The sequence below is a fragment of the Ornithodoros turicata genome, chromosome 6 (assembly GCF_037126465.1).
Source record: "Ornithodoros turicata isolate Travis chromosome 6, ASM3712646v1, whole genome shotgun sequence".
Lineage (NCBI taxonomy): Eukaryota > Metazoa > Arthropoda > Arachnida > Ixodida > Argasidae > Ornithodoros > Ornithodoros turicata.
In genome coordinates, this window is record NC_088206.1 from 59161740 (window position 1) to 59186729 (window position 24990).

The window sequence follows — 24990 nt, forward strand, 5'->3', positions numbered from 1 at the left end:
TAATAACACTGTCTGCGACAAAATGAGTACTGTGTCAAAAGATCTATGGCTATTCAAACCTACGCTGAGTGGAATGGTAGTTCAAATGTGCATGGTGATGCAAACCTGCGCATGGATTAAGGTACGACTTCACTTAACGTGATGCTGCTACAGGTCTTCACGTGAGAAGCGCTTTCGTTTTCGTGTCCACGTCGGAGTAGGAGAAAAGAGTGTCGGAGTTCGTTACGTTCAGCGATTCATCAGTAGTTCTGCTTACTTTTGCTCATGACTCCTTTCTTTTCAGAACTATCTAAGTTGCTACTAAGTTGCTTCGCGCTGGGCATTGCCATCCCGATCAGGTGCGACACACGCAAGACTGCCGGAAGCCACATGCGTCGCAGCGTTTTTGTAACGATTTCTTGGCGTGCGTGTGGACTAAAAAAAACAAATTTTTTAATGCGTGTGGGTACTTTACGCCGGAATCTGTCAACTACTGATGTTCGCGTGCCAACGCTTGTGGTCGACGAACGTGGCAACATTGGCGCATGTCACTCGCTCTGTCCGTGTCCCATGCATTTCGGGTGGTCGTCCGCGGGTGTTTCTTCACCGTGCGTACAAGGCCACAGCGTACACGCAAGGGCATTACAAGTAAACTTCCTTGTAGAGTTCGCTATCAATATTCAAGCTTTCCTAAATGAAACAAACTTCCAAATAAGAAAGGTACACGGTTCATGTTACATATGCATTGTTGACTAATGAAAAGCAGTATGGTATCCTACAACATGACCCTTCATGTCATTTATTGTGATACTATATATTACTTTGTATGTACAGAGCACAACTTTTCAAGTTCCACATTGCTGCCACATGATCCAGCAAGCAAAGAACATAAAAAGATGGAAATTAACAGATGGTGATGTTGCAGACACATAGACTACTGCAGGTATACCTTTTAAACGATGTTCTGTACATTCTGAAGCTCCTGGGCTTCAAGGCTTGCAGAACATGCCATGGTTGCACCTGCAAGATGCACAAGAGAATTTTAGTGAAAGTTCCATAGGTTCCACAAGGTTCCATAACCACAGCATGCAGTACATGGCAGATTAAATGCAAAAATGCAAAAACATACCCTCATTTCCAGCAAACACAAATGTTAGGATCCTTATCAAGAATGTCCTCCAGTTCTTTGTAGCTCAACCCTGCAAGTAAAATACTCACAAGTGTCAAATCCACACAGTCCCATCAGAAGTTCATGAAGACAGTGGTATAACACAAAGAAACTTGCAGTACATGCGGAATGTTAAAGAACACTGTGTAGGACATACAATTTGTAGTGCCAACGACATGATTTGAACCCATGTGCCATCTGGCTTCTGAGGTCACTCCCAGAGCTTCCGGTGCTTTGTTGACCGGGTAATCAAGGGAACACATTTTACCTGCATCAACGACATCCTCGGCGCCAGCTCCTCACTTCAAGAGCATAAATTCTACCCGTGTCACCTGTTTGAGCAGCCTCACGAACAGCCAATGCTGCCAAGCGCGAGTTCGATGTATCCATCATTGAATCCCATCGACATTAACTCTCGAGGCATTCTCCCCTCTGCAAGAAAGTCCCGGGCCAACAACGAATTCCCCACCCCAAGAACATGCTGCAAGCTTAGCAAATTCTTAGGTATGGTGGACCTTTATGGTAAGTTCTCCCTCTCGAACCTCTCGAGTAGTCTTTCTGGTGCCAGCGGCCTATTCAGAACTACAGAGTGAAGCCCTGATGCAGAGCAAGCACATTGGTGCATACCTGTTTTTGAGCAAATCTCATCCAAGCTGTGAGTTCCATCACAGTATCTACTGACGCCTTTGGCTTTTGACGAAGGGTACTTCAAGTCGATCGGAAACTTCTGCAGGCGGCGCAACAAGTTCTTCATGACGCCAAACTGTACAAGCTTCCTACGAGCAAGCAAGGTTAGTTTTCACCTGCGGAGCAATAGGAGACTATGTTGGCTTCACCGTTCATCGATTCCTAATGCTTGCGGATTGGTCCGAGAACAGATGTCACGTACGCTGCTCCTTTGATGGAAACTGCAGTACATCTCAAAAATTGACCTGAACGTTGGTTTAGGACGACCTAAAGAAAGAAAAATAGCCACGAATCATCGTACATTTATCGAAAGGGCTCATTTTATGACAAAGCACTCAAGAGGAACACGACCTAATAAATCATAACGGCTATGTCATAATCGGCAACCCCCACGAAGAGCTTGTCCACACGATCTGCTAGGGGCGCTATGTATCGGCCCGCGAGATTTACATCATGATTGGGCAATGAAAATTTTAATTTTGAATGCGCAGAAGCAGACGTACGACTACCGTAGCAGACGACAGCAACAGCTCTGATAAAAACGTATAGAATGATGGTGATAATCAACTTTAGAAACAAGCGTTTCTCGTGGGACATCCACCGCTTGTACAAAAATACTAAGGTAAGCTGAAGTGCAAAGTATTGCAGAAACTGAGGTAGCAACAACCAGGCCGATGACTAGCGCCACTGCTAGCTCCTAAATGCGGCACTGGGAAGTACGCTGGGTACGTTGTGAACAGGAATATACCTGCATAGGGAAACCAAACATGTCGGTCACGGTAGCGACAGACCTGGTTATAAAATTTGATCATAAAAATTTGTTGAGAGTTTAATTTAAATATTTTGCACATAACTCTAAGCATCATAGTAAATCGTGTGATTGGTTGAAATCATAATAAGTCGCGATGTGATTGGTTTGGGCCCTGACCTGTTACTTAACTATAATATACATGTAATAACATACCGCATTGTTTAGAGCCTCGTAGATCTAATTTTCACTACCACTGTAATTTCTTTTTTTTTTTGTTTTTCGGTACATGCGTTTTGCTCCCCCTACCTTGTCTAGCGACGTAGGAAATACACTCCAGTTGTAGCGAAGGATCATTTGCAAGATTTATGATGTCTGGCGTTACAGTGTACACGGCAGAGTAGAGAAACAGGGGGATAAGCTGCACAATGCCGTAATACCTGGAAACAGCAAAGCATGCGTGAGGCAAATGCAAGCAAATTTCAATAGGCCCCGTTTATTTTGTCTAGCACGAAAAGATGTACAGTTTAGAATTAACTTTAGAAATAACTAATTATTTGTCTTTAGGCCTGTGCGAATGTTTGGATTTCTCAGATATTGAGGCAGATTACTGCCCTTCCATACCAAATATATGTGGATAGTTCCAAAGCTGTATGCATGAGCTCGGAAATGCATAAGAGGGTTAAAACAAAGTGGGTGCTGCATCATGGGAAGATCTGTATGCTAATCACGTATATGCGCTGTATATCCACATATACCGTGTTTTCCGATGTATAACGTGCACCCTTGAATACCCCGTGCATAGTGTGCACCAAGGGGGTGAAAATACCGGTGCTAATAGTGCACACAAACTATACAACATCAAAACCCATGCACCAGGTTTAAGTAATTTTTATTAAATAACCGGTATATAATGTGCATTGCCTCCTCGGGGCACTTTTTCCCAGAGAGTCTAACCAAACCTGAACCGAAAGCCATTATTGATTGTTATTTTTAGGCAAACCTGGAACTGAACGGTTAGAAAAATTCCGGATAACTGGTTCAAATAACGATTCACACCTGTCCCAATTACCGACTGTGGGAGAAATTTAAATTATGCTACGTAGAGTGTGACTGATGCATGCCAACAACTTTCATGTGCCACACTTTAAGAAGAAAGGACTTTTTTTTAGGACAAAAGGGCAAAATTTACTCTGTGTGAGCGAATTTAATTCTTTTGGGAACGAAATGAGTTGCCGCAACCATTAGTCCCTTTCTTGACTAAATGCATGAGGCTAAACAAATGTAAGAGTGGGGACACATTTCAAGCTTTCTCATCACAGAATTATGTACATTTATGTGCATGAGTGAAATGAAAATACTTCAAATTAAACCGTGAACAGTGATACATAGAGTAAGATAAAATCTTGTGACATGCATAAGACACAATTTGCCAAGGAAGAATCGCTATTTATTTATCTACAGCAGACTTCTGTTAATACACCTTCCGATAATTTGTTTTTTCGCTTAACTCGATGGCATTTGAAGGTCCCGTCAAATGCCCGTTCTACAGATAAGAAAAGTTTGTTATTTCGAACATGAAAGCAGTCCACATCGTATAATTCAACCAATGTGTCTGCAAACCAGGCACCCACGTCACCCCCATTGCACCACAACAGAAAAGTTCACCCTATAGCTCATGTGACAGATGGCGACTGTACAGTACCGGTGGCGATAGCGTACGATGCACTAAAACTCAATCCATTTGGTGGCGGTTCTGGCGAATCCCGAGTGAGGAGGAAACGTCTCCGTTCTCGTGTTTTCTCTCAGTTTTTTGTTTCACGTTTCACCGGGCTTTCGTTCGAAATCTGTCGGTGCAACAAGAGTCCGATATTCAACGTGTGTAAGATGGCGCAAGTGAAACTGATGATGATTTCACTGAGAGGCGTGCAGTGTGCATGTGCTCTACGTGGCATGTTTTCAGATGCGCGTTTCAAGTGCGACCGACAGCAGACGATCACACAAAAGTGACATTGACCCCGTTTATTTTTCCGCCTATTCTTTAATTCGACCTTCAGATAATTCGATCAAATTTCACGTTTGCATCAGGGTCAAATTAACGGAAGTTTACGGTATTCGACATACGTTAAGGACTCCCTGCGGGGATGTTACATAACAGAGTGGACAAAAAGCTAATACAATGAGTATGCAGCACAATTTTCATTTCTAGCAGCATTATTTCCTACTCTGTGGACAACAAATTGTATAATTATATAGCCTTGTTCCATGAATTCACAAAGAGCACATATTTACGTAGGGTGTTGCATTCAGAGGACCATTTGCGAAGTTTACTAACTATCTGGTGTCCTGGGAAGCAAATTTCAGTGCTAGGGGACTAAACTGGGGAGTAATTGTAATCTAGGGAACTAGAAGCTGCAATTGTTCCCCAGTTTACTCCTTTTTTTTTCTTCTTAGTTGTCTATTTCTCACTCTCTTAATTCACAGGTGATGGTGGTGGTCTTTGCCATTGGTTTGTTCATGAGCAGAGCATCACAGCTTAGTATGGTCAAGACCAATCACTAAGTAGGTGAAAGTCATATGTTACAGAGGTGCTGGCGCAAACTGAAAGGACCACATACATGTTTGCGATTTGCTACCAAACCAGGGCGTACACTTTTCACTTACAATTAAACATATGCAAAGTGTCAAATAATGGTACGGCCCTTGTTCGCAACTTCTCAGATGAAATTCTAATTGGCAGATAACCCTGATTGTGGTAGGACGAAAACATCTGCTTTAATCGTGCACATTCCTTGTCCTCCATGTTAAATTATCCTAAAAGTTTGCCTCGAGCATTGCAATCTCCTGTCCCAGTCCGCCAAAGAAAATAATAACAACAATAAAATAATAAAATACAACAACAATAGTGTTGCAGTGCAATACACGTACCACAGCTAATATCGCCTACAGCAACATTCCGATGGAGGCAAGTGCATAGCACTGAACCGGTTCGTGAACCAAACCACTTAGAATTAATCAGTTTGAACTGCTGTAGTTGCCTTCCCGAGCTGAACCTGTATAGTCTCTGCTTTTCACAATGTATAATTAGGGCCTGACTTTTTAGGGTTAAACCCGCATCCGCCCGATATTTACCCCCCGAACGAAATCTGTAAAATTCGGGTTTAACCCGAACCTACCCGAAAACACCCGGGTCGCGTGGCACACTCATAAGTGTGCATTAAGATAAAGTTTGATAACATCGCTAAACATTAGTTCCATGTTAAGACAAATTTTTATTAAACAAAAAAAAAATCACCCGAATACACCCGAATTCCTGACAACAGGATATGTTGTCACGGGATTTAACCCGAATACACCCGAATTTTCGAATGAAAAATATCACCCGATATTTACCCCCCGAATTTGGCCAAAAATAAAACCCGAAAAAGTCAGGCCCTATGTATAATGTGCGTGTGAAACACCGGAAAATATGGTATATTGGTACGTATTTGGCTCAGTTACAGTATAACTTGTTCGCTTCCTATTTCCTCAGGTTATGTAACTACTTACTGTGTATTCACTTTACTTTCAAAATGACTACATTCACACAGCCCTGTTTGTCTCCAACAGCACTACATGTCAGGTGTGTGCGGCAACAAATCTCTCAACTTTTGTTCCGATAAAAACTCACATAAGATTCCTTATGCACTCTTTAACCAAGCTGACTTCAACGTCTGCTTCCACAGCTATTTTTGCCACATGTCGAAAACCATCTATGTAGGGAAGAATCTGAAAGCACAACCATGAAACACATGTGGATCTGACCATCATCAAGTAACATACTATGGATTCTAGATTCTCTCAGCTGCTCCTAATAATGATTGTCACATTGTCTGCCTGCAATATTACGTAGGTACACACACAAAGCTTCTCAAATGCAGGACGTGTCATTATATAGTTTCTTTCTCTTTAATTTTATGTCTAGGAAACTGCCAACCATTTTCTTACCTGGGTAGCCGTAATATCCCACTGAATGCAAACAATAGAACACAACACACATTGTTACTATTGGTAGATTATCATCTAGAAAATTATGGTTAGATCTCTCTAGTGACATATGGTTGCACCAGAATGCTCATGATTAGAGGTCTGCATGGATATCTGCGCGACCATCCTGGTCTACGGATAGAAATAAATCATTTTGAACCCGTGCACCTCTGTGGTGCTGACGGATATCTGCATCTTAACCGCAAATAACCATTTGTGTCTCTGACAACTAGGCTTCGGAATCCCAGGCCTTTTTACAATCCCGGGATTTCTAAATGTCGATACCGGGATGGGATCGGGATTTTTTTGCAGCTATTACCAGGATGCCGTATAGGATTGTATCCAACTGCACATCCATATACACATGCTATCATAAATTGCGATACAGTGCAAGTTTCCTGTCATCCCCGCGGAACATTCTAGTGGAAGAAAACACACACACACACACTGCTGAAGGGGCAAAAGTTTTGCCGCGTATTATATTGAGCATTCGCACCGTGCTGGAATATCGACTTTGCGTTGGAATGTGTTTCTTCTCGTTCGCTATGGAATATCTTGTGGCTGCGCCCTAGGATATTTCCTGCGCTTAGCAGTGCACGAGAAAACATGACGTTCTGCACTTATACATATGTGTACTAATGCGGCTGCTAAAAGCCATGCCGTTTTTCGCATCTTCCGTTGGAGCATTCTGGGGACTGGTGCGTTTTGCTCTTCTTCCCGTTTACTCATCCACTGTAATTGCTGTGTTCTGGTCTGGAACATCCCAGTCTAGTTTTCACAAACGGCTGTCTCAGTTTTTTCTTCTCGTCCTGTTTTCTTTCTATAAAACTGTAAATAGGCCAGTAGAATGCACCATAAGTAGTAGTTCACCCCACAGAGTCATAATTATTGCAGAAATTGAATTTCACGTATGCCGCAGAGAGTGGTCATGCGCAACGGTGGTGGACAGCAGTACCAGCATGTGACCTTGCGCTGATGCACTCGCTGATTGGGTCAGACAAATGTCCTGACCATGCTCATTGTCCCGCCGAAGTTTCCCTGTGTGCAATGCTTCTTCAGAGCCCCGAACAGCTGTTTAGCGAACGACATTTCTCTGAACCAATCAGCGAGCAAGGACGGTGTGTCGTGAGGCTGATACTGCTCTCCACCACCGTTACGCACGGTCGATTTCTGTGGCGTACCTTAAATTCAATTTTGGCGATACTTATGACTTTGTGGGGTAAATTACTTCTCATGGCGCATTTTACTAGCCCACTTAACAGTTTTACAGAAAGAAAACAGGGTGTTAAAAACGACTTCTGTGCTACTTTAGAGCGATAAAAATTACAAGCATGGTTCATATGTGCAACATTGCACCAATCTTCCATTGCACTTGTAGATCACATGCACGGTCACTCACGGCACCCTGCGTGATACATTAAAAGGACCATGAAAGGATATTTGACAAGCTCACAATCATTTTTAATTTGTTCCCCTGTACTAAAGCATTCACTCTGTAAAATATTAAGTTGAAAATCGTTCCCAATACCGAAAATATTCCACATTTACCACGGTCGTGAACGGCAGCCGCTACGGCCCGCCTCCAAGGCCGTGACATCATACACTGAACATGCTGCCGATTCGCGGACGGGCTTTTGCGAGCAAACTGCAGAATTTTCAAACAAGCTTGCATACTTTGTCGTAAAATATGTTTTAATTTGACTTGGAGACAAGATTGTAATTAACCGTTGACGCAGAATCCTCCGAGAAATGTAATACTATAGCTGTTGACTGTCAGCATGGTTACCGGAGCACGTTTTCCTCTTTGAACTTCTTCGTCAGAACATACCTTCGTCGGTGACATTTTACAAGCTGCTGCGTACCGAACGGTCCATAAACAATGCGTATGTCGCATAATCTCTTCCTCCATTGCTGGTAATTTGCCTTTCGCCATATTTCGAGTGATTTCGATGGCAGATATACGACGTCGTTATTTTCCAAACCGAAACCATGGACCCACGCGGTCAGTGGGGTGTGTCCTCCTCGTCGTTCACAGTTGGTTGAGAGGATCGGATGCCGATGACGTAAGGCCACTTCGAAGGCCTATATCCAGCAGTCACGCCCTGCTATTTTTGTCTGATAACTGCGCCCCCGTTGTGCTGAATACGGTTAAAAGTCAATGTGTGTACGATAGTGAGGATCGGTTCATGAGGATCATGAGGATCAGTGAGGATCATGAGAACGGTTTCCTGCAGAGTACTCGGAATTCTTGAAAATCATTTCATGGTCCCGGTTTTAAGCCATGTAAAATGTTGTTTCTTTGAATACCTGACATACCTGTGACCTTTCCAATGGAAATTTTGGGTGTGTCTATCTTTACCTAGGTAGCGCCACTGTCATCTTTACCACGTTGTAAGTATATTTGTGCATGTGCTTTCACATGAATTCACCTGTTGTGTAGTGAGATCCCACTGTGCCGGAGCACAAGCCGGTCGACTCTCGCGTAGAATCGGAACGTCGTGATCAGAAGCTGGAGCTGGATCATCGTGCACGGGAGTAAGTTTTAAATATATTGTGGTCGAATCATCTGGAAAGCAATTAAATAAAGAGGTTGGTATTTTTGCACCTTGTAAACTGCTGCTCTCTTTTGCAGTTGGCTGTGAAGAGTAGGGTCCCTTACTGATAGGTATTGAGCAGCTTCTTTTAATGTTGAGGTCGTGCAGAATTTTCGCCATGATTTCGGGGAGTTGACGCTTCTTTTTCTCGTCCAGAATAAAGTTCGTTTCTTGCTGAAAGTATATTTTTTCAGTTGTCATAATCAACTACTTTTGTTGTATCAAAGATGCATACAAAATGGTGATGTACAACAATGTTTGGAAAAAAATTCAGGATTCAAAGTATGAAGAGAGCGAGATTTAGATTTTTGTGATGTGGTTGAAATAGATAAAATGAATTGTGATATTCACGATGAAAGATGAAAGTCACTGGAAAGGTTAGCCAGCTGTAGGGATCGAACCCACATCTTCTGGATTACCGGTCCAGGGCTCTACCAATTGAGCTAAGCTAACACACCTCTCCAGCGACTTTCGGGGTGCGTCATCTGAAGGGACGACAAACCAGCCACTCACTCTCCTTTCACTCTTACATTTTTTGCTCACTCATACACACATTCATACGATGGAAATCGACGCAAGCGGCACCTGTTGAACAAGAGATAAACTGATGTTCTGAGGCTGGAACAACATAGGAGGGACAGATACAAACAAAGCCTTTGAGGCTGAAAGGTTGAATTTGAGGCTTTGTTTGTATCTGTCCCTTCTATGTTGTTCCCAGCCTCAGAACATCAGTTTATCTCATGATGTTCACTGTGTAACCTGAACTCCTTTTTGGGGGTTATTTTTCAAAGTAATTACCACATTTAACCACCATGAACATTGTTGTCACACACAGCAGGAACATTTTCTGCCTGGTGAATGTATGCTTTACCTCGAGGGTCATAAGGTAGTGAGCCAGCTTTCTTACAATAGACTCGTACTGAATTGTTCTCATCTTGGCATCGCAGACAAAGCAGAGGTTGAACATTAGCCTGTTTCGGTCATACTGGTCGCTGTCAATGCCGACTGGGAACCCAACCACCTTCATCTCGCACATGTTACTGCAAGTAAAAGAAAGATGTACTGACAGTTTGACACACTTTATTTGTTAACCATGCACTTACACTGTCATTAACTTGTGTTGAAGTTCTGGTTTGGGTATCAAATACACGCTGATAGCATTGAAAGTTTCTTCGCTGATGTAATTCATAGGCACCTGCGGGATCAAATACAAAAGTCTGAAGACTTTGTCGGCTCTATGACTGTGATTGTTGATTGTTCTATCGAAGCAGACAAAGTTCGTAAGTTGGTCTAACATACTGATCGAAGACCTCATATTATATGCATGCCTTTTAGCAGCATCACAAACCTGGTAGGTAACCTTCGGTCCAGCCGTTGGGTGAAATTCGCAGAAAAATATGCATTTTATTGGACTGTCTCGGACACCACCAACCCCACCAACTGCCATGGCTTGGTTGGATTAGGGCTTGTGGTTCAGGCAGTTCAGGTCGTGATAGCTGAGCTGAGTCCGGCTGGTGAAGGGGCTTCAACTTCACCACCTGTCCCTTTTCCACAATAGTTGGTTATGGTTATGGCGGTTATGGTATATCAGTTGCATTTTGAAATCGGTTGTTCAATGCCATCAAAAAAAAAAAAGAAAAAGCAAACAAAAACAAAAAACTGTTCAGCCGGGAGAAATTATCCAATCAACATTCACATCGCTTCGACGTCAGATGTCACGTGTTGCAACTTCCCGGTATCCTTTGCGCTTTACGTCCTTTTTGGACATTCCGTTGAGGTGTTTGTTGGTCGTATTTCTGCTTGTGCGTTCAGATTGCGCCTTCTCGCGAAGAATAGTCAAATTCATCGCAGGTAAGCAATGAAGAGGCAGAGAAGTAGGAAACATTGTTGTAGGATATGCAGGATTAAGAGTTACGTTTTTGTTCAAACAGTTCCATGCTATCTACTCGTAACTGCGTACTAGGCCTAATTTTTTCGCTCTAGGCCTTTCTTTGTTACTAAGCCTAACCACGAGAAGCCGGCCGGTGCTTTGGTTTTTTTCCCCGATGTATAACGTTTATTCAGCATTTCGTGCCGCCATCTGCCTCCCAACAGCATGTGTTTTGAGGCGAATGTGCAAAGGCACCTTTTGTACAATTATATTGGATGGTTTGTTGCGCAGCATAGTGGTGACTAATTGCGACATCTCCTTTGTTCGCAGATAAACGCACTTTGCAAGCATGTCTCCGGTAAGAACTGCATGTATCTTGGAACATATCCCTATTGAAGTGATCTCCCCCAACCTCCTTTTTAGATGTTTTGATAACTGCTGAGACAGTGTACTAGTCTTTCTCAGTGACCATGTTCCTGCGGTAGTTCTCAGTTCAGTGACCCCACGAGGTCGACATGCGTTACCATTTTATTGCATTTGCAGAGGACAAAACTTTTTGTGGGCCACCTTCCAGACGGCCTTAGAAACGAGGAGCTCACAGATCTTTTCTCGAAGTACGGAACAGTCACGGAGTGTGACGTCATCAACAAATATGGCTTTGTGGTGAGTTACGCGTCCCGAATATTCAGGCAATTTGGGCTTCGCGCCGTTTTGCTCAAGTAGCCTTCCTTTCCAGCACATGGCTACAGAAGAGCAAGCTGAGGAGGCCCTCAAGAACCTAAACAATTACAACTTCATGGGCTCCACATTATCAGTAGAGGTTAGCTAATTTTTTGTGCATTTGCTATTTTATGGTGCTTGAGTACCTGGTAATGAGACTAGACCTGTTGGACAGGCCACTCTTAACTTGTTGGCGCAACCAGATCTGTCTTGTTGCCAAATGCGACAAATTGTGTGTTGTAGTTGGGTATGATTTTTGCTGTACTACTTGTAAAACCCTGTGTTCTGCAGTTACAGTGGTCTTTTCACCGGTGTAACTTTCAATGCAGGGGAAATTGGGCTTAGGGGTGATGCATATGCCGTGGCATTGGTGTGTCACGTGAATACAGTGCCCCGTACATTGCTGTTGAGTCTTGCTCAGGAGTTTACTCATGTTTCGATTCGCTTTAGCGTTCGACGAGCAAATTCCATCAAGAACCTGGAGCGCCAGGTCGTGCCAAAGGGGGTCCCAGGTGAGGTTCAATGCCATTTACACAGAAATCTTGCTTTAGGGGCTGGAAGTGGGTGAGTTCAATGTTTAGGAGGGGTGTAAGGGTGCACCGTTAGTGACACAAACTGGTAGCTCTGATGTCGCTTGAGTGTGCCTGGGAAGTGGAAGCTACCATTGTGTCGCTAACAACACACCCTTCCGCCCCTCCGAAACAGTTCACTCATCCGCTTCCTGTGGTCACCAGGGTGTCACATTAAAGAAAATGTATGTCGCACGTGTGCTCGTAAACTTTTGTCCTAACTTTTCCTATCTAATGCAGTTAGTCATTGGCTTTATTTTGTTTTTGCCACCACTAATGCCTGCTTGGTGCCAGTGTTCTGTTCACTTGTGAGACTGGGATATTTCTCTCTTCTAGGCCCCCCTACGGCTCGAGGAACGGGTATGAGGGCAGGCCTTCCCCCGGTGGGTACTACAATGGTGGTGGCTACAGCGACTACCGCCGGGGTGGCGGAGACTTCTACGAGCGCGGACCCTACCGTGGAGGTCCAGACCGTCCCAGGCCCTACCCTGCCCCTTACGACAGGCGGGATGACCCTTACGGACCTCCACGCAGGCCTCCAGGCCCCCCAGGAATGGGCCCTCCCCAGGACATGTACGAGAGACGCCCCCTGAGGCCCCCTCAGGATTATTCACTCTACTCTCGTCGATCCCCGCCTCCACCCTCTGGGTATAGTCGTGGTCCTCAAGTTTTGCGGGTCACGCGTTAGCTTTTAAGTTATACGCCCCTCAGCTGCTAGAGCGATGAACCCTCTAGAATTTGTTGTGCATGCTGGTGTCTCTGCAGGGATGTTAATGGGTGGGTTGTGTTGTCGTTGACAGGTACAGCTGGGGCGGTGGCTATGGCAGCAGTGACAGGTAGGTTTGGGGCTATGCTGTGCCCCTGTGTCATGTTCCCAGTCACTGTAAAGGGTCCCAGGAGAGCTTTCCTTAATGTAAATCGAGGGTTGTGTTCAGCTTGATCAGGTTTTACACTGTTATATTCATTTGTTTTGTGAATCTCTGTTGCTCTTGTACGAAAATGCTTCTGGTAGAAAAAGTATACATCTAAAAAGTATGGGCAATTGGTGTTGGCTCCCACTGGTTACAAGGACATGAGCAACAGGATGTGTTATTGATAGCTTTTTCTAGCTGGGTGGAAAGGGGGCACGAAGAAACCCATTGCAAATTTTCCTCCGACAAAAATTCCGAACCGAGCGGTGCCTGGGGCCATTTCATGGGACATGAATGCTACGCCTTAATACTCCCAAGACTGGGGTACTCTAGCTGTACTATCACGTGCCCACCCATTGTACTTGGGCATCAGCCCCTCAAACAAAATTAATATTAATATCCTCTATTGGCTAAGCTGGGACCTTTTTGTGGCTCCCCCTAAAAGAATTAGTTCATTTTAATTCGCATCGAGGTGCAGCTGGGAGGGAAACGGTGGCAACCACCACCCCTCGAAAGCTTTCGCGGGACCCTTTGCGTACGGGCCTTGTTTCCCAGAGTTTGTCCTCATGGCGGCTCTGTATTGCAGGATGGGAGGTTACTCATACGGCGCCTACTAAGCCCGTCCCCCCACTTGGAGCATCTTCGTATCACCCTCATTAAGAAAAGGTGAGTGGGTGCTGGGAGACCTCACGGCGCGCACCCCGTCGCCCGGCCCCGTCCATTCATTTGGGGGCTCGTGTGGTAACGCTTTGTTGATTTGCCCCTCGCAGCATTCGCCCACCCGCCGCCAATCGTTCCAGAAAACCGACTAAAAAGCGCTCGACCGCCGCGCAAGCTGTTGCCCACGACGGTTGCGCTCGACGACGAGACCCCGACGGCTGCGTCCGGTTTTCGCTCGAGACCTGCTTTGGGACGATCGACCGGGGGGGGGCTCCTTGTGTGTCAGTGTATATTTCGCACTTATCTTTGTTACTTTCCTTGTAAAGTTCGTCGGGACAGCAGTAGCGGGGGTGCGTGATTGTTGTAGACTTTTTTTTTTCTTTGACCTCAGAGCACTGTGCGAGAGCGCAGTTTTTACTTGTTTCCTTGCCACATCTGTATCCGTGTACGTTGTCGATTCACATGTAGCTTCCATCTCTCATCGTGTAACACAGTTAAAAGACGTGTCCTTTCTCTGCTTGCTGGGCAAGGAGCACGACAGGCGCCACTTTTTTGCTAGGGTCGTTTCTGTGGAGAAATAAAAAACGTCAATGCTCCGTACGACCCGTTGTCTTGTCTGTCTGTGGAGGTGCGTGAGACTTTAGGCAAGCTTCTGGACCGAGCGACGCACGGACCGCCAATCGCGACCGTAGCGAAGCCGCTTCAAGGAGAGAGAGAGAGGATTCAATCAGCTCAAATGAGGGCTTTGTCTGAAGTTTTGCATGGGGGTATCTTGTTCATTGTACATGGCATTCTGCAATGTGGGAGTTTGATTAGCTTTTCTTTCTCTTCTCAGTTTTGCAGGTTATCAGCAAAGCTTTGGTGTAAGTATGGTGTGGTCTTTGCTTTGGCTTAGTTTTTTTTTTTTTTAATTTGTCTTTGGGAGGGTAGGGCTGTTGGAATGGAAGGAGATCTGCAAGGTAAGATTCTGTGCTCAAGATTCTTTACAGGTACGCTGAACTTGGAAGTACAATAAAGATCTTTTTCATCCAAGATGTGTGGTGCTCTTTAATGCATGGTTAGTGTCGAAGTATAGTGAGGCACCCCCCCCAAAAAAAATTGTCATGGGTAGTTTATCTGGATTGGATTTAAGTTTGGGCTTTCATTGGGTGAATTGGTGAGTGAACTTGTCGATGAAAAGGGCAGTAGAGGCAGGAATGAAAACACTGGTGTTCTGTATGTTGTAAATTTTACGAAATTTTAGCTTGGAATGCCCACGAGTTCGCTAGCATTAGCGTGTTCCGTCATAACTTTCTGCAGCACTCGCAAACATTTACGCCTTGCGCACTCCTACAGTGATGGGGTAATGGCCACGTCATGAGAGTTGCCATATTGTTGCGCTATTTGATTTCATAGAGGCTGGCTAGCAACCGTAGGGCGGTAGAACACTTGAGTGTACGGTGCGAATTTCAAGCAATAGATTCATTTCGCTTTTTTTTTTTTAGAACAAACAAGGCAGTTGTATCAACGTCGCCTGCACTTTCCACTGGTTCTGCGCTAATCTAAAACTCCTGTCGTCTGCTTTTTATATATCGCCGATAATGTGTTCATGTTCCTTGGTTTTTCCGCAAGACTTGGGGTGCCGGGGAGCGCGAAAATGCAAACCAAGTGAACAACGCTCAGTGACGGAAATGAGAAACCCAAATTAAATTTCCGTATCGGCGACTCCAGCCCAGCCACCCTAGCGGTGGATCATCAGCAATAGAAATCTTTCGATCACGAGGTCAGTCTTTACAAGCGGGTCGTGTGCAAAACGTACGGACACGGGGTTCTACGTGTGTAATCAGCGCTCTTTGTCCTCTTCAGTGTATCTGCGTGTTTTTACGAGGGCTCTGGTAAGTACTACAGTTTACAGTGATGCGTTAACGTCATTCTATACGACGGCGACGTACTATGCTTCTAAGGAGCTTGCTTATTGGAACTTCGTCCAGGGTGAATCAGTGGAGAGCGCGAAAGGTAGCGGAAGGTGGTGTATTATTATGATTACCATTACCTGCGCAGCAGCAATACTGTTTTCAGTTGCTTATCTAACATTGATACATTGTTTTTTGAAGATATGTGTGCGTCAAGTGACTAGTAAAGCCAATAACCGAAGGCCAGTCGTGCGATTGCGCACGTCATGCAAGTTGCCATTAGAGCAACCGGTGCGGCTCGTGCGCACGAGTTCTCCGCCATATTGTTTGGCGATTTATAATAAAGGAGAGCACAACAGATTTACAATTTCGAACGAAAACTTTAGGTACGTCTGGTAAATTCCCTGTAATTCACCCTGCTGAAGTTGAGTTGTTTAATGTGGGCCGTGTTTAGTGCAGTGCACCTGTGTGATGTGGCAAGCATTTTTGTGGGTGTCTGTTGACTACCTCTTCATGTTCGCGTTTTTATTCGTTATGACTTGTTGCTATAGTGCTGAAGATTTTTTTTTTCCTTTCTAGACAGCTGGGAGTTCATCATGGTAAGTTTTTTCCTTTAATATGGCACCGGAATTTAATGTGGAACGCCTCACGCTGGTCTCGACTTCGTGCTGCTTTTCCGTTTTTTATTTATTAAAATTGTAAAAAGTTATTTCAAATTTGTTACTGCCCTCCTTTTTACTCGGAGTCTGAATTAATGCACGAGACAGGTGTTCATTTTGCGGAGCCATGTCGCTTCTTGTCTGAGTGAACTCGTGTGCATGACGATATAAGCTTGTTTGAGGCATGGAACATCCCAAAGTCCCTCCAAGAATGTTACAAATACCCAAAACATCAAAGATAACATCAAAAGTAAACCTAGGAAAAATTACTGGTTACATAATTACTTGGCAGGACTGTCATGGTCACTGTAGCTGCAGTTACATCGGGCAGATCTAGGGGATCAGGGGGTCCTGATCTGTCCCTCAATTTGTCGTCCAATGCAAGACGCCCCTCAGAAATTGCCACTCTTGGGTTGCGCAAATGATATAAGAGTGCATCGTATCGAGTTATCACACCTCCTTACAGCTATTCCGACCGGGGGATTGGTTGAAGTGGCCCTGTCGGATAGGATTTGTTGAGATAAGGTGATACGACACAGTTTTGTCGCATTCATGTAAACACAGCTTATGATGATTGAAGAAAAATATGATGCTGACTACCTTTATAGGGTTCATTCACATGACGTCATCCGCAGGAGACCACTACTGTCGCTAGCACGTAGATGCGCTGCCATCCAAGCCATATCGCACTCACAGTATATTTGGCGTTTCAAAGTTACTGTGCTGTGTGATTTGTAGCATATCCAAGCAATTTCCATGTTTTCGACGTCAGTGGTCATCCAAAGAGCATATGGCAGTTAACGAATGCGGGAACATAATTTCGAGGGACGTACAGTATGGCGGCGAAGTGACATCAGTGAATAAACCATATACGTGTAGAATGACATCTGTATCAATACATATAGAGGAAGAGCAATAAAAATTGTGTGACTGTCAAATATTCTATTTGAGGGTGGCCTCACCTCACGCACATTGAGGTGAGGAAAATTCTCCAAAATTGAGAATTTGGTGCCTGCAACCTCTGGAGATGTGGATCGGCTACTCTGAATGGCGGGGTCGCTTAAAGGACAACGGAAACGAAATTTGTCCATTGCAAGAAGGGGACCGAACAAGGTGTAAATATTATGTAAAATTATGGTGCCACTAGTATTTTGCAAGTACGCTGTGCGGATGGCCATATTTCTGACGATTACGAGAGCGCTGGGCCGCCTACCCGACACGATCGCCCATGGAGCGCGCCAAGCATTGCGGGAAAATCTGAGGAGCGCGTGACGTCAAATATCTCTCGCGCTCCATGTGCGGCTGCCCGGCACAAACACGGCGAATTCTGAATAACGCCTGAAGATGTTTGATTCGGAGATCTCGTGGAAGTCTGAAGACAATATATCCTATGAGAGATGGGTTCGTACATGCTTCTTCGTCTCCGTTCTTTCCCCGTACCAGGAATTAGACGTACGCCGCAACACCAAATGAAATGAAGCGAAATGAAAGTCAGGAACTCCAACGGGAGAGCCAACGTGCGTCACTTCCGTGGTCTGCTACGGCGGCGCGGCGACGCTCACCAGGGGCTCAGATTGCTCCACGGCCGAATTTTATATCGCGATTGTAGTGGCGTTTCAACTAATATACGCAAATCTAAGTCGAATTCCGGATTGTTTTGGTGCACATCGCAATATGAGGCAAATAGCTTTGCAGCCTATTTTCGTTTCCGTCGTCCTTTAAAGGGGTTGCGATAGGCCATCCTAGGCTATCCCAGATACACGTAAAAAATCTTGCTTTGCACCAATGTGAACCTGCATTGAGAGTTTCACACTGAAGAGGGTAATCGAAACTGAGAAAATGGGCACCGTGGATACCAAAACTCGTGCAGCTCGGACATCAGACCTCGCCGCCACGAGTGAGGCAGCGCAAGAGAAGTCATGCGTTTACGGCTGCTAATAGATTGAATGGACGCGCAGCTCTGAGGTCTGTGACGTCTTCGCTTGGCTCAGGAGTGTGTTTGGGGGGGGGGGGGGGGGGGGGGGGCTTGTTTCTCGCTAAGTACGACACTAAGAATTATTCTTTGTCCTCTGTGTTCTGCCATGTCATACAATGTGTCTCAACCCCTTTAGCAGGGCACGGAGAGCAAGCTTGTGGATTACCGAGATAGCAGAAATGCTTTTGTAGGCTCTCTGCACTAAAATGAGGCTGGTGTGATCCTGTTAGTTTCAGACTTTCAGTTGAGCCAGATGCATGATAGATGCGTCAGGTCAGATACATGTACACGTGAATATAGCTTATGTGTGCTTTATGTGCTTAGTTTAGATTTAAATACAGTCAAACTAGTCAGTCTGTGACCAGATGTTTCACATTATTTGGAACGGTAGTACTACATGACAACCAATGGCCTTACCAGCGACTGATGTAAGAAATGGAGGCAACTTGCTTTTAGTGCAATAAATGCACATACTGGCATATATTCCGTATTGCCACAAGTTGATCCATTGAGCTTTTGGTAACCAGTTAGGAGCAATGAAGTTAGGTGAAAAGGCTTTGTCTTTATAAAGTAATTTATAAAATCGTTACTTTTAATTAATTAATGTTAATGTAACATAATTTTAAATGTTATATAGGTTAGTACGTCAAAACATAAGTCACTAGTAGCCTGTACATCTTGCCTACCTAATGGCTGCAAACAAAACAAAAAAAAAACTTTGAAGACGCAGTCTCTATATTCCTGCTACAAATGAGTACATCTGCTATTTAAATAATATTGATAAGTAAAGAATTACAATAAGAATAAACAAGACTTACAAGTAAATTAGAAGTTTAGCTGCACACCATCGCGAAAACGACCTTTGCAGCTCCATTGTCATTCTCGACTGAGAGATACTTGATAAAAGCAGTTCCTGTTGTGCCGGTATGAAAAACAAACAGCTCAAAATTGCGTGGTTTGTGCAACTTCTCTACCCAAGTATGAAATTTTTACTGTTTGTACATGTAGTGGATACTTGATGAAAGAAGGGCGAACTAAGCAAGATAATTAATCTTAGTAGTGGGCACTTGTAACTTGTCAGGAATCTGCCAACGAAGCAGTAAAAAGCCAACTACAACACATTACCTACACCTACACACTCCAAATAGAAAGAGCAATCGTGTAGTGAAAACTTCTATGGAAACAGGTTAAGGTGAGATACGGTAAAAAAGTAGGTTGTGGTGAGAAATTTTTTCAGGAATATGGTGAGGTGAGCACAAAATTCCCACCACCCCGTAATAAAAACGTCTGGGACGAAAATTGAGGTGAAGGCGAAGATCGTGAGGGCATTTGCCCACCTCTGCACATGACACAAACTCGGGAGGTTGTGTTGCACATCATGTGAAGTGCTTCCACCACACCTGATCCTTCCTGCAAGAACCGTAGTTGCATTTAGGCCTCCAGTGATGGAAGTGCTGCACCGTCCTGCACCGTAGAGAGTGTTTTTGCCACATTTGTGCCAAAGTTGCATGAAATAGCGGAGCAGGCGACTACTCCGCAGTCCATGGAGGTGGCATGCGTCGTGAGAAAACGGAACCTGAATTAAATAAGGTGAAGAAGCATTTGACCAAATTTAAACATGAGAGGGAGCTGTTATGTATGTAATGTAAGCTGAAATGTAATGAGAGGGAGCTGTCGCAGTGACATACTAGCCTGCTAAATGGCCGAAGTCTATGTGATCCAGGATTAGCCTAGCCGTTACGTTCACACAACAGCGATTGTGCTGTTTGTTTTGTCTTGTTTGTCTTTTGTTTTCCCCAAGCTTAGGGACATGTTGCCAATGTCAAGTATACACCAACGAGCTTGCATTTTGCTTCTATGGTCATCGCTATCCAAGCTGAGAGAGGCACGAGGTGATCTCCACGCTAAGACTGCTTTTCAATAGTTCCTAAGAGTAGCTTGGCGTGGTGCTAAAGATATCGTTTAGACCTATTGTTGACAGTCACTGTAACTTGCTACCTTTGAGGGTGGCCAGGCTTTTAGACAACGAAACGCATTGAGTATGCAGTTCACGCCCGCTGTGCACGGACTCCTCAGAAGCAGGTTAGGCTCGGGGCTCCCCGATCTCACGTCTCCAAAATGAGTGGCAAACTGCCCAGGACGTGGAAAGCGCTCATTCCACATCATAAATTAGTAACCATCCGCCCTCCGATAGCGGATCGCGAAGCTGTGCCAAAACTCATATTTTTCCTACTCCTGAACGCTCAGAGGCACTTCCATCTCTGGGCCTGCGAAAATTATTTTTTACAAGTATAATTGAATTGTAACTATAGCTATATGCTTTGAAATGTAATTCGACTAGTTACAATTACAAAATCATACTTGTAACTAAATTGCACGTAGTTACTCTGAAAACAGTGAAAAGGGGGCCTTTAACTTTTTGTGAATGAGTAAAAATTGTTCAAGGTTTGAAACAAAGTTGAAACCCAGTCTGGGATGCAAAATAATATCAAGTGCATTACAAATAAATCCTGTTTGTAAACAAATGATGTCATAGTGTCCGACAGCCTGTCTTCGGTCTGTCTACCAACGTCATGATGACGTTTGTGGGGTTTATTACTTGTAATTTACAGTGTTATCGTACTGTACTTCATATTGAACTTGCTTTCTTGGGATTCCATTTACAGACAAAGCTCTACATTGGCAATGTCCCAGAGGGCTGTGATGTGGCATCCCTGGAGGCCATTTTCGCCAAGTATGGAAAGGTGGACGAATGTGATATCGTGAAGAACTACGCGTTTGTGGTGAGCGTTGTGTTTTGCGAAGTGGTCTTGTCTTTGCCTCACGTTGACTCTCAATTCTTAGCACATGGGTGTGGATGATGAAGCGAAAGCGGCAGTGGACGGCCTGCACAATTCCGAGTTCATGGGATCCAAAATCACAGTGGAGGTCAGTATTACGTATTGCGTGTATGAATGCACATTTAACAGCCCTGAAGCTGCAGGCGAGAGCTAGCTGTGACGACTTTCAAGTGTCTCACTTTTGTTTCATGTCCTTTTAGTTTTCAACAGGGAAAGGGAAAACGTTGAAACCGCGTGTCTAGATATACTTTTGCGTGTCGCAGGTATCCCACAGCAAAGTACGACAGAGGCCAGGCATGGGAGGACGTGGCCAGTGTTATCGTTGTGGCAAACAGGGCCACTGGTCCAAGGAGTGCCCCAGGAATCCGTGAGTTTTTCTTTCATTTAGCTTACACAGGTGCAGAATGGTAGAGGCTGCATTTTTCCATTGCGCGCTTTCAGAAACGCCCGCTTTGGTGGCCCCATGCTCCCTCCAGGGGGTCCAATGGGCCGTTACGGTGGACCTAGTGACCGCATGGGAGGTTACGGCGACCGCTTTATGGACCGTGGTCCGTACGGAGACAGGGGATACAGTAGTGGATATGGTGAACGCATGAGGCCCTACCCAGACCCCTATGAACGCCGGCCACCCCCGCCACGCTCTGGGGATGACTTCTACTACTACCGCAGGCCATATGACGATTATGGGTGAGTTGCATGGCATCACGGGGGGGGATATGATAAATGGTTTTTCATGCACTTCGATGTTGGGGGGGTAAAAAAAGCTATTTTGTACAGCCATGAGATAAAAACGTGCCTTATGTCACCCACCACAGTGATGTATTTACCTCCTTTGGTGAAATTTTCCTCCATAGCACTGTGAAGTGTGCAATTGCTGGAAACAATTATGTGCACGGTGTTTCAGTGCATTCTGCACAACTTCCACTTCTTATCACCCACCCGCAGCGTTCGTATCAAAATTGCTACCCAAGGTGGTTTCATGTCATAGCTTTCCATTCAGTCTGATGTTGCAGTGTTATACAGTAAAACCCGTGGATAGCGATGTCGCGTGTAACGATATCCCTCTTAAAACGATGGTTCATGATTTTACCGTCAAAATATACATTGTTTCTATGGGGAAATGGCCTGTGTACAGAGATGGAGACTGGTTCAAGATTCGAGATGATCCAAAAGGGCTAGCACGCAACAGTGTTCTAAAGCGAGCTTCTCCTAAAGCACGCAGGCGTTAGGTGAAGCTGATTTGCGGTGACGTGTAGTGTTGCCAGAAGTTGTCCTGATATGTTCCCTGGTTCCCTTTACGAGTTCTGGTCGATGTTCTCCCAAGCCAGTGCAATGTCACACAGCTTCGCGTTTTTTGTTTTTTTTTTTTTCTTTTTCTTTTTCTTCTTCTACATGCTGGGCGACGCGTGACTTTTCGGGGACGCGCTATTTAGGCCGGCCCTCGTCTAACGATGCACCCCGTATAACGATGGAATTTGCGATTACCGTCAATATCGTTATACGCGGGTTTCACTGGTACTTCAAGTTGAGTTGAAGCATGCATGCAACTAAATGAACTTGAAACGGTTGTGCATTAAGGCAGGTGTGATACCGTTCCTACACTTTGTGGTCATACTGTTGCCATAGGCATCGCCCTTGTTTATCTTGGAAGGGCGCAACAGGTACAATATGCCGGTGCTGAATACTGGTCCTTTTGCTGTCTGGTGTTGCCTGCAGCTTTCTCTTTTTTTTTTTTTTTGTGCTGGGCACCATGTGAGAATACTAGTCATATGAACTGGTAACAGTGGAAGACTCTGCTCTCTGCAACTACAGTCTGGTATGCGGAAGATTTTAGTGATGGTTAGAGTGACGCAAGACTTACGCAGTTGCTTGCAATTAGTAGGAACAAAACTGTGTTTACAGCATTAGGCTTTACTTTTTGCTGACACCCTATTCGTAAATTAGTACTGTGAAGCTTCACTTGAACGAACTTCAAGACTCATCAAGAAAGAGGTTGCTAGAGTGAAAGGGGTAGAAAGTAGCTTGCTGTCATGAATTAAAATAAACACAAGGTGTTAAATGCGATTTAGTCATTTAGTTTAGTAGACATATAGCAAAAGTACCGAACGACGGGGACTTGTGAGTTATTACACTGCTGCATGTGGAGGTGACATGTGACTGCACTCTGGTGGGTATGACACAAATTTAGCGTGCTATAGCCACGAAAAGTGGTCACAGTTCCGGTCAGGAAAAAGCCAGCGGGCAATTCTAGTTGAAAGCCAACATGATGAAATCTAGCATGAACTGAGAGTTGGGCACTAGAAAAGATTCGTAGAAGATCACATTTGTTGCAGACTAGTCCATTAAACTGGAAATTATTTCCATTGCTTTCAGTAGCATTGGGGGCATTCTATGAGAGTTCGTTAATACAAATAGTTCGTTCAAGTGATGTTTCGGTGTACATCTTCAACGAAATTCCACGGTTGTCCCCGTGGAAAAGCTGTTCGACGCGCTTGGTCTTCCGGTGACCGCTACCAACTTGTATGTTGCAGGAGCAGTTACTACGGTTCACAGGATGGGGGCCAGTCCTACAGCAACGGCTACAGGTATGGGTGACATGGTCACGGGGCTCTGTCGTTGCTGGCGTGTGGCAAGCTGCTGGGGTGACGCACTAGCAAGACAACCTTTTGTGCCGCTTGTCTCTGAGCAATAAAGGCTCTCTGTTCTGTCACACAAAAATTTGCCTGTAGCTGGATTTCAGTCTCTGGCAGCATTGGTAATATCGCGCATGGCAGTTCATAGGCATGGGACTTTGTGGAGGTCACCCCATCTGCTTGTTACGCTGGAATCGAGATTGTTCCGGCGGCAGGCTGCTACGTGCACATTTGAGTTCCTTAGTTTGCTACGCAACCTGCCCCGCGCCACTCTTGATTCCAGCGCCGCCTCTGTTTTGGCTGGTGATGTTTCGGGGGACATGATCAATATGAGGCCTTCACCTCTTTCTCTCTCTCTTTTCGCCGGCAGTTATTCGGCCGATCGGACGTACCCCAGCGCGTCGCGAACGGCCGCGTTCTAAAGGCGGGCACACGCGCGCGTCTCGGGCGTGCTTGTGGCGGGACGTACAAGGAGAGCCGTGGAGGACTGACGGATGATCGCGTCGGACGCGTGCGTTGGACTCTGCACTATTCACGTGTCACCTTTTTTTGTAAACATTCTAACTCACGGATTTTTCACCATCATGCTGTTCTGAGGCAGCACCTTTGTAAGACCATGTTCATGTTTCTTGCTTTCACCGTGGTATGTATCATGTAGTCGTCCTCATGTGTTTAGGTCGTGTACAACTGACGAGGGTTCGTTGCTATTAAATAAACGCTGCACAGCTAGATTTCGTGGAGTTCGGGTGATTTGCTTTTATCTACACACCTTGCTTTTTCAGGTTGGTTGGGAAGGTTAATACTTGCAGTTTCAGACGCCTCGATGTAGTAAGTTACTGGTGTGGTTTGCCGCGAGTACTCCAGTCAACTGGGCAGTTGGCCACATTGTTTTGACGCTATGTGCTACAGTAGTAGGGCTACCTGCAGGGTGTCTACTGAACTTTGGCTGTAAGAAGTGATGACTGTGACAACTACGGATGGTTGACGAAATTAACGTCGATGGCGTGGGTGACTTAATGTCTCTTGGCACGAGAGGCCTCCTTTTCCTGGCTATAGAGG

General features: G+C 44.9%; 2 protein-coding genes across 3 annotated transcripts; one reads left to right on the plus strand and one right to left on the minus strand.

Annotated features, from left to right (window-relative positions):
• Positions 1-749: 749 nt before the first annotated feature.
• LOC135396825 (GATOR1 complex protein NPRL2-like) lies at positions 750-10871 on the minus strand. Of its 2 annotated transcripts, XM_064628024.1 has the most exons (12): positions 10551-10871; positions 10306-10397; positions 10074-10242; positions 9268-9376; positions 9038-9174; positions 6570-6590; positions 6253-6350; positions 2892-3022; positions 1984-2101; positions 1775-1923; positions 1109-1178; positions 750-999 (listed from the first exon to the last, which is right to left on the minus strand). In XM_064628024.1, exons 1-11 carry the CDS (start codon positions 10647-10649, stop codon positions 1111-1113), a joined length of 1191 nt encoding a protein of 396 aa, XP_064484094.1. In that variant the 5' UTR covers positions 10650-10871; the 3' UTR covers positions 750-999; positions 1109-1110. The 2 variants fall into 2 exon arrangements, with proteins under 2 accessions (XP_064484094.1, XP_064484095.1); XM_064628025.1 differs by lacking the exon at positions 6570-6590 and having other exon boundaries at positions 10551-10870.
• Positions 10872-10939: 68 nt separating this feature from the next.
• On the plus strand, positions 10940-24662 carry LOC135398669 (uncharacterized). Its single transcript, XM_064630054.1, has 15 exons — positions 10940-11053; positions 11403-11430; positions 11616-11735; positions 11809-11892; positions 12243-12304; positions 12698-13009; positions 13162-13197; positions 15846-15937; positions 16404-16423; positions 21125-21241; positions 21303-21386; positions 21562-21665; positions 21740-21985; positions 23830-23883; positions 24302-24662. The coding sequence occupies exons 2-15, from the start codon at positions 11422-11424 to the stop codon at positions 24351-24353; spliced, it is 1392 nt and encodes a 463-aa protein (XP_064486124.1). The 5' UTR covers positions 10940-11053; positions 11403-11421; the 3' UTR covers positions 24354-24662.
• The last annotated feature ends 328 nt before the right edge of the window (positions 24663-24990 follow it).